Source organism: Dicentrarchus labrax, unplaced genomic scaffold (genome assembly GCF_905237075.1).
Source record: "Dicentrarchus labrax unplaced genomic scaffold, dlabrax2021, whole genome shotgun sequence".
Taxonomy (NCBI): domain Eukaryota; kingdom Metazoa; phylum Chordata; class Actinopteri; family Moronidae; genus Dicentrarchus; species Dicentrarchus labrax.
This window is the reverse complement of record NW_026136720.1, coordinates 27,026,612-27,038,865: the sequence shown is the minus strand read 5'-3', so window position 1 is coordinate 27,038,865 and position 12,254 is coordinate 27,026,612. Positions and strand designations below refer to the sequence as shown.

The 12,254-nt window shown below is 39.6% G+C and overlaps 1 protein-coding gene across 3 annotated transcripts; it reads right to left on the bottom strand.

The window, feature by feature from the left end:
• Positions 1-4,613: 4,613 nt before the first annotated feature.
• Positions 4,614-11,670, bottom strand: dnajc24 (DnaJ (Hsp40) homolog, subfamily C, member 24). 3 transcript variants are annotated; one of them, XM_051383352.1, is made up of 5 exons: positions 11,564-11,670; positions 10,397-10,503; positions 9,716-9,851; positions 7,116-7,184; positions 4,614-6,080 (listed from the first exon to the last, which is right to left on the bottom strand). In XM_051383352.1, exons 2-5 carry the CDS (start codon positions 10,496-10,498, stop codon positions 5,872-5,874), a joined length of 516 nt encoding a protein of 171 aa, XP_051239312.1. In that variant the 5' UTR covers positions 10,499-10,503; positions 11,564-11,670; the 3' UTR covers positions 4,614-5,871. The 3 variants fall into 3 exon arrangements, with proteins under 3 accessions (XP_051239312.1, XP_051239314.1, XP_051239313.1); XM_051383354.1 differs by having other exon boundaries at positions 10,397-10,500; XM_051383353.1 differs by lacking the exon at positions 11,564-11,670 and adding an exon at positions 11,401-11,557.
• Positions 11,671-12,254: the final 584 nt, after the last annotated feature.

The following is a 12,254-nucleotide window of genomic DNA, read 5'->3' as shown; positions in this document are numbered from 1 at the left end:
CTTTATGATCTCTTCTGCAGTCAGCCACCAGGGGGCGATCAAGATGTTTTGGCGTCATGTTTGCAGAGCTGTCATGTTACCCATCTTTTATATGTTGATTACGTCGATTAGCTAGATGGTTAGCTAGTGTTTTGTAACATTAGCTAACTTAAGATGTGACTATATGTCACATTTACATTTGAACCATCTTTAAAATGTGGTTGTCTTTTGACCCAAATCTGATTTTTTTTGCTCATATGTGACTCAGATTAGATTTTTTCATGACAGTGTGAACAGGAAAAATCACATGGAATTTGATATTTTCAATTCTGATTTGCATATGAGATTCAGGTCAGATTTGACCTGTGTAGTATGATGTGAACACTCATATCAGAATTTATGATCGACATTCGTCATGTGGGTCACACTGGAATCTGATATAGCTCTTCACATCTTTAAAATAATGTGAACAGCCAAACAAACTGATTTGAGCAATAAATTAGATTTGAACGCTAAGGCAAAGCAAGTACAGGAAAGGAGAAAGTTGGCTGAGGTTCTGACCGAAGCTTTGTCAACTGTTATTGGAGCACAGTGCAAAAAGGGGTGGGACTTAGAAAGGATCAATTAAAATTAGTTATTTTAATGAAATTGATCATAAGATTTTACAGTGTATGAACAGGATAGGGGTGGGGTTCTGGGATGGTGGGGTGCTCGGTAGAAAGTGATCTAAACCGCTTTAATTGTATTGTTGTTTCCCAGCACGTCTCTGTGTGTCTGTCACATCAATATTCTACCAACCCCTCATTTAAACATCAGCTGTCACACACTCCCACCTCCCCACTACACACACACACACACACACACACACACACAAAGCCCTCCACCGCAGTTAGTCAGTGAGTGAGTGTCAGTAGAAACCGTCCTATACCACTGACCACTGTGGTTGATCATGAGGACGCTATGGATTAGAAATAATTAGTGGACAATTCCCACCCTTCTTTCTTGTCAGACCCTAACTTTCTCTGCCCTCCACCCTTCTTCTTCACCTCCTTGCTGCAAGGAGGGCAGATATGGATGGATGGATAGATTTGGGGTGGGGGTGGGGGGATAATAGATGAGAGATGATCATCGCTCGGAGCTTCTGTCAGCTGTGACCTTTGCAGGCTGAGTGACCAGAGTGAGAGCAGAGTCATTACCAGCCGTTTTCCCTTTGTGTGTCTGTCGCAACCCCGCAGAGAGGAGAATAGCTCTGCCATTTATGGCACCGCTTCTCAACCTGGGGGTCAGAATCCCTAAGCGGTCACAGGATAATTTTTCAGGGTCATAGTTTTTTATTATACAAATTATTTGCTTTTTTCCTGATTTGACTCTTTTTTAGTTGTGTTTTGTTGCATTCACACCAACTTCTGTGATAATTAATCACATGAAACAGCATGAAAAAGCTCACCACTGTAGATATGATCCAGAGGAAAATGTTTGAGATTTGGTATATTATTGCTGACAACTGGTATTGCAGTGTTGTCCCAGCAGTAACATTTTGGATTTAAGTTAAAAATGTTCACATCATGCTTGATACATATACACTGTGTTATTACATACCTTGTTTGTAATACCTAATTTGGAGTCAAAAGGGACAGTAGTTGCAGTTATAATATGCTGTTTGAAGGGAAGTTACTTGATGATGTCTCTGTAATTAATGTTTTAAAGAGTTCGGTCTAGACCTGCTCTATTTGAAAAGTGTCCTGAGATAACTTCTGTTATGAATTGGCGCTATACAAATAAAATTGAATTGAATTGAATGTTACAGAAACTCATTTATAATATTAGTATCACAGGAATCCATTTACAAATGTTGTTTTAGGATATATCAGGATTTACTTCAAAATATATAAGTCATATATATTTATAGAATTTGGGGAGTTGGTATGGAATTAAAGTAGACCAGTGGTTCTCAAACTGTGGGGCATAGAGCCACTGCAGCCGGGGGGTTGTGGGGAAAAATATGGATTGAAATAAAGGCAGCGTTCAGTGTAGGCCAAAAGTGACCCAAGTCGCATTTTTTTGCTCATATGTGACTCAGATCCTATTTAATGACAGTGTGAACGGCACAAACCACATGGAATCAGATTTTCTTTCAATTCAGATTCAGGCCACTGTCATATGTGGTCCAGAAATAGGTCGGATTTTTTGCAGTGTGACCTCAGTATGAACAATCATGTCAGAATGCATGTGACTTGTCACTCTAGATCTACATTCATCATGCGGGTCACTTCAGGACTGTGACCTGTTCACACTGGAATCTGATACAGGTCACATTAAGAACATAAAGTGAACAACCAAACAAAAAAAATTTGATATGAGCAATAAATTAAAATTGAGCACTATGGGTTGCAGTGTAAACGTATCCTAAGTTGAAGGAATATGATTTATGCAGGGGATATAACAAACAGAAGTTTGCTATTGCTATGGTGCTGACCTTGATTTTACTAAAATTAAACTTAGAAACTTTTATTAGTTGCTTACCCTATCATTGATAAATGATAGACATGTGGTGGGAGGGTGTGGGTGTGCTGTTCTTTCTTACGAACAGCTGTTGTTTTTTAACAGCTTAAACTGTTCCGGTTTCAGGAACATCGTTTTGAACCTTTCTGAGCATTTCGACCAAAAATAAATATGTTCAGAACCTGAAAAGATGATCAGGTTTTCCTTGGAAACCAAAGTGGGTGTGTTATATTCTGCAGGTTGTTGAGTTCTTGAGCAGTGCCCTCTGTTGATGATGCATCCAATTACAATGGTTCCACTCAAAACCACTGGAAACGTTAGATTGTTTGCTAGATAGCACCAAGGTTCCAAGAATCTTGAACGGAACCGGTTCAAGAACCAGAGCTAATTTGGTGGAAAAGGGGCCTGATTGGCCTTTTCCACTAACAGGGAACCAGATCCGTTCCGGTCCAAGCACCTAGTCATGAACCGTTCAGAGCATTTTGACCAAAACTAAAATCGTTCAAAACCCGATAAGTTGGTTCCCAGCTGGAACCAAAAAATGAGCAGGTTTTTCTTGGGAACCAAAGTGGTGTTATATTCTACAGGTCACTGTGCATTGTGCGACGTCCTTGTGTTGATGACAGTGGGTTTTTATGATAGCCCACTGGCTAAACTGCACATGATACACCTGACAATGACGCTGACATACAAGAGGACACTGTAGCATCAAATACCTGCCATGTTTGAAGGTGTGTCCTCACTTCAAGTCACACAGGAATTAAACGAGACATATAATGATACCATGTAGTGATCCGCACTCTGAAATTAAGATGAAAGGATAATATTATCTATGTTCCCACATCTGTTTTCTGCTTTTGAACAGAAACAGGTATCTTCTGGTTTACCGTGTGTGTGTGTGATGTGGTTGATGAGCATCAGGTATGCTGAGCAGCATCATGACAGCTAGCAGGCAGGTTCAGACATGTGGCGAGGACCCCAGAGTGTACAGACGCCCCTCACGTAAAACCTCACACGTAGACTCTCGGGGGGACAGACCAACCATCACCCTGTGCTGCTTTAGAATCACATTACCTCAGAACAATCCCCATGATGGTACCACTGGTCTTCCTGACAACCTCTATCCACAATGCTGTAAAAGGCTGACAGGACACACAAGGTAGAAAGTATCACCTACACAGGGCTTTGTGTTGATAAGATAAGAAAAGAAAAACCTGTTGCAAAAAAACTAGTGCCACAGTCGACCTTCTGAACTAACAGAGTGCACTAACTACCTAACTTTTACACATAAACTTAAGACATGGCAAACCAAACTTGCAGTCATGAGAATTCTTACTGCCTTCCCTCTGGCACTGCCTTTACAAACATTGTTTTTATATTTATTTTGTGATGTACTATTATTATGTATTATATTGTAGTACTTGTTGAAGCTCTCAATATTTAGACTAGCATCACAAAGTCAATATTTTGCACATAATGCTTTTTTTCCCTGTCACATTGGCGGAAATAACTTCCATACTGTACTGATGACATTAGGCACTAATTTATTAGAACCTGCCCAGGGAGGGCAATTAGCTTATTAGCTAACTGTTGCATTTACATTGAAAAGTGTTAATTGCAATGTTGATTAATGTGCATTGTGCCTGGTAAAGAAAGCCTCTAGGACTGACAACGGATTTTCAGAAAATGGGCAGATAATGAATAATCCTCACACATCAATTAATCCTAACCAGACAGAGACATTAAGGACATTTTATTTTTTGTTAAAATTATTTCTTTCTTTCTTTCTTTCTTTCTTTCTTCTTTTTATTTTTTATGTTCATAAATTGTAAGAAAGGGTTACAATAAACCTGCCAGATGTTCATCAACCACTCAATCTCTTTGTCATTGTCTGTGGCAGGGAAGAAACTGGAGAGATCAAACTCTTACAGTGGCTTTACTGCATTATGAGTGCATTAAAAATAAGAATATTTAACATAAAATGTGGTTTATCAAACTTACATTTCCAGTTTTCTATTGCACTTGTTATAGTTTGCTCATTTCAAGAATTATGCATGACTGGTATTTGTAAAACCAACATTTAAAAGGAGGGAGTTCTTCTCTATCATTAAGTAAACTGACTTAAAGGGACATTTTATGGATGTTTCATTTTTTATTAAATACATAACAACAACAGTAGAATACCTGATAAAGTGTACAATGAACCCAAACAGTGAACACAATAACTGCAGGACATTTGTGTAACACCAGAGAAGTTTTTTTTTTCCTCAAATAGTGATCAGAGGAACTTCTAATACAGTTCTCTGTCTGTATCATGTAGGGTTTTTTTATGTTGTTTTTTAACAATCATACACTTAATAAGGTTCTTTCTTGATAAAACCAGGGTTTTCTTCTCCCTGATGCTTGGACATTGTTTAATGACCTTATCCTGTGAGATATAAGGCTACTGTCTATGGGTGCCCAGTTAGCTCAAGAGTCCTTGCTGCAGCGGCCCAGGGTTCGAATCCAACCTGCGGCCCTTTCCTGCGTGTCATTCCCTCTCTCTGCCCCCCTTTCCTGTCTATCTTCAGCTTTCACTATCATAAAGGCAATAAAAGCCCCCCCAAAAAAAAAAAAGTCTGTCTATATTATTAGAGTTCTCTTACAACCCTTAAAATCAACAAGGCCTTGCAACCCCCCCGAAGCTTTGGCAAACCCTAGTGGGGGTCCATTAGTTGGGAACCGCTGCCGTTGGGGTACATGTAGCCTCATTTGAGAAACACCGATTTCATCATACATGGATGATCAGATGGATGAGAATGAACTGGATCATTGGATTAATCAGCCCATAGCTAAAGAGCAGGTCTCCGGTAAGAGGCATGGTGTTCACATCTACCACTGCTGATAAGCCACTGCTAAGCAACATTCACCTTCACATTCAACATACAAACTGCTCCATACACACAGTCTGCTCTCCGTCAGCCCTTTTATTGGTGCTGTGCTAGGACAGAAGTGATGGAGATGCTGAGAGAACGTTCTGTAGAGCAGCCTTCGAGTCTTGACCAGCATGTACATCATTTGGTTGGCTCCTGTTTCTAGCAGCTGAGGAACACTGCTAAACTCAGGCCCATTGTGTCCCTAGCTGAGATGGAGTTGATTATTCATGTTTATTTCCACCTGCTAATGCAATCCCCTCTTCACCTGCCTCAGCAACACGTCCCTGAGCTGTGGTCCAATATACAGCTGCCAAGCTTCTGACCAGTTCCTCCAAAAGATCTCATGGAACACTGACTTCTTTACTCTGGCCTCTCATCAAATTCAGAATCCAGTTCAAGATTCTTGTGCTCACATTTTGAGTCTCAGACACCTGTCTCTATTAAAGAGCTACAGTTAAAGGTTTCCAAATAATTATTACTGGCATTTTAACATTTGACTGGTTGTGTGTAATGACCATGTGACGTACACACTGAGGGAACAGGTATCACAGCAAACAACAACTCCTCTGTGCTCTTCTTCCTCTTCATCATCCTGCTGCCTCCTCTGTGTCTCCTCCTCCACCTCCTCCTCTGAGACGCTGAATCCTCCTCCACAGCGACAGCTATATGTATACACACACTCATCTGAACAACACACACACACACACACACACACACACACACACACACACACACACACACACACACACACACACACACACACACACACACACACACACACACATTTTAGATGGATTTACTTAATGATATTTAATGGCTTTGAAAAGTGACATACAGTAACTGAAAATGTATAATGACTAGATTAAAGCTGGAGTAGGTAACTTTTATAAAAAAGTTATTTTCTATATCCTGACAGTAGTTCATGAGACAGATAATCTGTGAAACAATCAGGTTCCTCTGGCTCCTCCTAGTGCTCCTAATGGTATTTGCAAGAATCCACTGGGCCTGAACGAAAACAACCAATCAGAGCAGAGGAAGATAGTTGATTGTTGAGTCTCATTCCCAGGTCATCAAATACCGACGCTTTGGGACTCTGGGAATGAGACTCAACAACAAAGAATCTTCCTTTCATCTTTATATCTTTTTCGGCTGTGATTGGTTGTTTGCGTTCAGGCCAGGTGGATTCGTACTATTCATACCATTTAAAATAAAAAACATTTGTAAATATGTAAACAATATAAATCTAAATAAATAAAGCTGTGAGTCCTGAAGGTGGTACTAGAGGAAAGGGTTCATCCTACAGTTACAAACAGATTGATCTATCATTGGGATCCAGCAGGTATGAGAATGACTGAAATAAACCACCAAGTTTAAACATAGAGAGTTTGAAGGTAGTAGAGGAATTAATGCGTTCATTTTGTAAAACCACGTTGAAAAAAAATAAATAAGTTGGACTGTAGTGAAGACAGAACTTAAAATTAACACCAACAGACATGCCTTAATGCCGTAATGGAAATGGTTAGAATGATGGGAGAGACTAACGACAGAGCCAGAAGATTTTTTCCTTCACTGTTTACACCAGAGCACATTTTCTGGTACAGAGTACATCACTTTAGAGTAGAAATAACTGACTCTCTGTGTGAGATGTGAAACATCTTAGCGTCCCTACTACTGTTATTTTAGCTGAGTATGTGTTCATTATACATGGTGTGTACTTACCCTGGTCCCAGGTCATGTCCCTCAGATAGACCGTAGAATCCACTGGCCAATCCTGTTTCAGTTCCCGCGCTGGAGAAGTATCAGTGCATCATTATTTTAATAATAGTAGAAGGAAGACAAGCACAAAAGGATTTTTTTAGGCAAGGCCACTTTGGCCTTTGATAAAGAGAAATGAATATGGGCATCACAAAATGTAGGGCACCAAGACCAAAACTACCCAACAGTATAACCTTAACCCTTAGCCCAGTGGGGCTCTGCTGTTATTTACCTTACCTGCAGCAAGAGCCAGGCCTTTATTTTTATTTTATTTAATATTGTATCTGCTTTAATCCTGGTTTTTTTTGTGTGTGTGTGTTGTTGTTGATGCAAACTCAACACTTCCTCCATGTTTGCCTTTGTCTTGATAAATTCAGCATGGTTTAAATTTCCACAGTACTAATTCCATCAGTACAACAGAATGACGGCTTTTAATTTGAAATGCCTGCAGGAAGAGTTGTGTTGACACCGTAACACAACCACAAATAAAAACAAACCAAAAATATGCCATCAGGATAGAGGCATTTTATTTTTTAAGAGATAAATATATGCAGCTAGAGGAGGGAGGATGATGATAACGGCAGAAATGGTGCAAATCAATTGTGAAGTTTATTTGTGTTTAAGTTGAATTTTATTCATGATGATTTTGAGAAACAAACGCCACATTCTCAAAAACAAGAGAGCCTTGGCTATCAGTGGATGGAAGGATGGATAAATGGATGGACTGACAGCTAGACAGATGATGGAAGAATGGATAGACAGGTGAACAGATGGATGTTCACACACACTTGTGTTTTACAGTTCACTCTTGAGGTTATTATCAAGTTGTTCAGTTTGACAGTGATAATGACTTTGAACCATGAATAATTAGTGCTAAACTTTGCTGGGGTTTTAATTAGTGTTACACTGTGTGCGAGGAATAATTGCTGCTAAACTAGTGATAATTTAAAGTCGGGTGGATGATGAGGAAGAGGCTGTAGCTTTCAGGAAGAATGTACTCACATACACCAACAGAAAACAAACATCTTGTTTCTTTCTGTGACTCACTGGAATCCACTGTAACTGAATCCAAGCCGACTACGGCCCTTGTCAACAGTAAGAACTTTTCACAGCCTCCTTTCCAACCTACAAGGGGGAGCCTGCATCTTTCCAGTCATTCCAGAATCCTAACCCTGTCACCGTGACTGAAGCCTATGCTTGCCCGTTGAATCCCCCACAAAGAAAAGTTAAACCAGATGTGTGGAAATAGTATAGATTCCAAAATAAAGAACAGGGAGATGAGTTTCCTATCTGTGATGTATTAATATATGCTTTTCCTAACAAAATGTAAGGTAAAGTAATTCCAGTCATTTTAAAAGTATGTGTGCAGTTTCATGATTATTGTGATATTATTGTGTGTCGCAATTATTTTGGTCAAGATAATCGTGACATTACATTTTTGTGTCGTCCCATGTCTAGTTAAAAATAACCTAGCCTTCATTTAGTCTGCTGTTTCATTCTCTCGTCATAAAATATAGACCCATTTCTGGGTCAAAGGGCTGTGTGTAAAACAACATAAATGGAAATCTGGCCTGTTTTACAAACGCAGAGCAGATCTCAAAGGCTCCACTTACACACTGCTTTCGTGCCTGCGGTAGCCAGTTTCATCAAATATACTTGAAGCTTAGTGTTGCAGCATCCGCTCCTCATAGTGTTCAATGCAGTCAGCCTGTAAAACACACACCCTTCAGAGCCAGTGCCAGTACACCAGTGCACAAGAGTCTGTCCTCTTATTGATTTATGATACCAGTGTCATAGAACACTTGGCTTCTGTTAACTCACTGCATTAGTTGGATGTTTTGGGGTATATATCAGAACACACACACACACACACACACACACCAACCAACCAACCAACCAACCACACACACACACACACACACACACACACCCACACACACCTTTAAAACTCCACTGTTAGGATTACCATGTCAGTCTTGTGCCAACACAACCAACCTGACATCTTTTTAGTGTACCAGCTCTTTTTCATCCGAACCCACCCCCCCCAGCTGCATTTCTCCAACATCTTGGTCATTTGGTTTGTCTGAATTAGACTGGACAGTCATTACATCCTCAGTGGAATGATGCAGAATCAAATATGTAAAATGAACACACACAGAAAACATTGACTGGTTGTGTATGTAGAGTTAGATTGCTTGTTGTAATTATAGGGGATGTTATATTGTTTATACTGTTAGGTGGCAGCCTAATGAAGGAATGACTTCATCAACGTATTGATGTGAAATGAGGTCAGTTAGTCTTAATTCCAGCTTTAACTTTGATAACCCAGCAGGATCAGCTCGTCCTCTGTAGCAGCTTGTACACTCTCTGGTTCTACTTTGGATTTTTGGAGTTTACAGATTACACTCACTTCAGAACTGTATCATAATGTCTGAAACCAAAACACAATTTTCAAGCCGAACAAAATTGCTTCAGATTGTTTAATGCAAATCTTGATCTTTGCCATAAGGAGTAAGGAATTAATCGTATCAACAAAAATAATAACTAAGTTTTAGAAGAACTACCTCTCCGCTGCAGGTCGTACTGTGTCCTGGTGTTCTGGTCACTGAGGATCCTCCACGCAGCATCAACTTCGAGAAACTTCTCCACACCATACTCCGCTTCTGAAGAACCCTCACCTCCAAGACGATCTGGGTGGTACTGTGTACACACAAACATTATTTGTCAAACTCAGACTGCTGAAGACTTCTGTTAGACTGCAGCCTAACTTAACTCTATTAACTCTATTTTAACATGCATAGAGTTCTGCTAGCTAAGGATCCAGTAGCCAGAATGAACTGGAGCAATGACTGCAGTGACCCATAACTTAACTTAACTTAACATAACTCAGTTTCCAATAAATCAAAGAACACCCAGCAGTCCACTGGGGAGCCACTACAAAAATACATTTTCAGGGTGGTTTCCATGACTAGTCTCTAAATTTCCAGGTTTTCCAGGATGTGTGGGAACTGTGATTAAGTATTAATCATTTACACTTGAACAGGAGCTGCCATTTCTTGAATTATCATCAACACAGACAAATCATGTTTTTACGTTGTAGCCTCTGTCTGAGGTTAGTTTGGACTGTGCCTATGTGCCAAGCCCTGTGTGAACAGACAGACGAAGGGACCTCCTCACACAGTATGTAGTAGTAGTGGTTGTGTGTTGCTTCAGGCCTACAGAGACAGACATGGCAGTGTGCTTACCTGTAAGGCCAGCTGCTGGTATCTGCGTTTGAGCTGCTGGACCGAGTCTGAGGAGCTGGCTCCCAGGACAGCGTACAGGTCCTTCTCTGCTGCTTCACACATCCCTGCTGTAAAACATCACAGACCTCTTCAGCTCTGTCTATATCTGTAGATCACTGGTTCACAACCGTTCTGCTCAATAGAGCCCTTTTCTATCATTAAGTAAACTGACTGACATATTTTATGGATAATACATATCTCATTGAATGCATAACAACAGACAGTAGAGAACAACTGATACAACGGTACAGTGAACCCAAACAGTGAACACAATAACTGCAGGAAGTAAAACAAGCCATTTGGATTCATTTTGAGCAGACTAGCTCTAGAAGCCCTAGAATATTTCATTAGTAATACTATGTATCTGGCTCTTTGTAGTATTCCTGTTCTATTTGAAATAATATTACTATTGTATATTGTTTCTGTTGTTGGTTTTGAACGTACTATAGAACATTCTTATAGTAATACTATGATGATGCTTTAGTAAATGTAAAGTATTACTATAGTGTTTTTAATAGTATTACTATATTGATTTTAATAGTATTACTATGGTCACTTACTATAGTGTGAATGAAAAACCACAGAAAGACTATAGAACATACTATAGTAATACTGTATCAAAAATATAGTAGAACTATAGTAATTCCCTGGAAATACTACAGGAATGACTATAGTGATTTTTATATAAAAACACTATCGTGTACATATCATTTCACTATAACATAACTAACTAGTAAAAAACAAAGAAATACTATAGTAATACTGCTTTTTTCTTGTCTTTCTATAGTCATTCTTTAAAGTGATACTGTAGTGTTTTTGGAAGGTCTAACAGGACTAGCTATGTCTGTTTCCCCGTCCTGTGCCATAATGCACTCTGGGTTATGGAGCTTAGATAAAGCGTCAGAACGAGTGACGTACAGCTGTTTACTTGCTGACGTTATTTTCACGGACTGACGTTTTTTTACCTCCTCGTGCGTGGACAGTGTCAGTATGACGCAGTGCGTGCCGCTAAACGAGCGTTCCATGAACACGGAAGTAGGGTCAGTAGTAGAGAAAGAGCCTTAAACATAGACATTTTGCCGCGTCTGTATTTCTGCTTGTGTTCTGGCTGGAAGGTATCGAACTTACCTCACAAATGAGGTTGTCAGCTGAGAGGCGACATAGTGTTCAACGCTGTTATGAGTCCCCCTGGAAAACACGTTGTGAATGTGGTCCGCCCGCTGTAGAGTTCCGCTGACAAAGACTTCCGGTCTTTTTTTTCTCTTTGGAATAAAAATCTATGGAAGCCAATTTCCGCCAATGTGACGGGAAAAGGTATTCTGTAAGTTATTATAATGAGAAACTTATTCACTTAATATCTCAAAATAATGATAATGATGATTATGCACACTGCAGAGTTCCAACCATGTCAACCATTAAAAAACAAAACATGGCTTAGGAAAACAAACGAAATATAATATATACATATACTTGTATGATTGTCCACCGTATGCCAAAGGATACTCTCTGCACTTTCTGCATACAACAACAGAGTAACTGCCTGGAGTTGACAGCGGCCGCTCACGTAAAGTAGAAAAAGACATTGGAGACATTGCATTCAGAGCAGTCTGAATTTTACCTATGTTTACCTCATTATTTCACACTTTGGCCTTGTTTGATATAATCATCAACATCTGACACTGTAAGATTATATATATGAAAGAAACTAAGAAAAAACATAATAGGTCATAAGATGTGGTTCCTCTGGCTCCTCCTAGTGCTCCTAATGATATTTGCAAGAATCCACCAGGCCTGAAAATAACCTGTGGATTATTGCAAA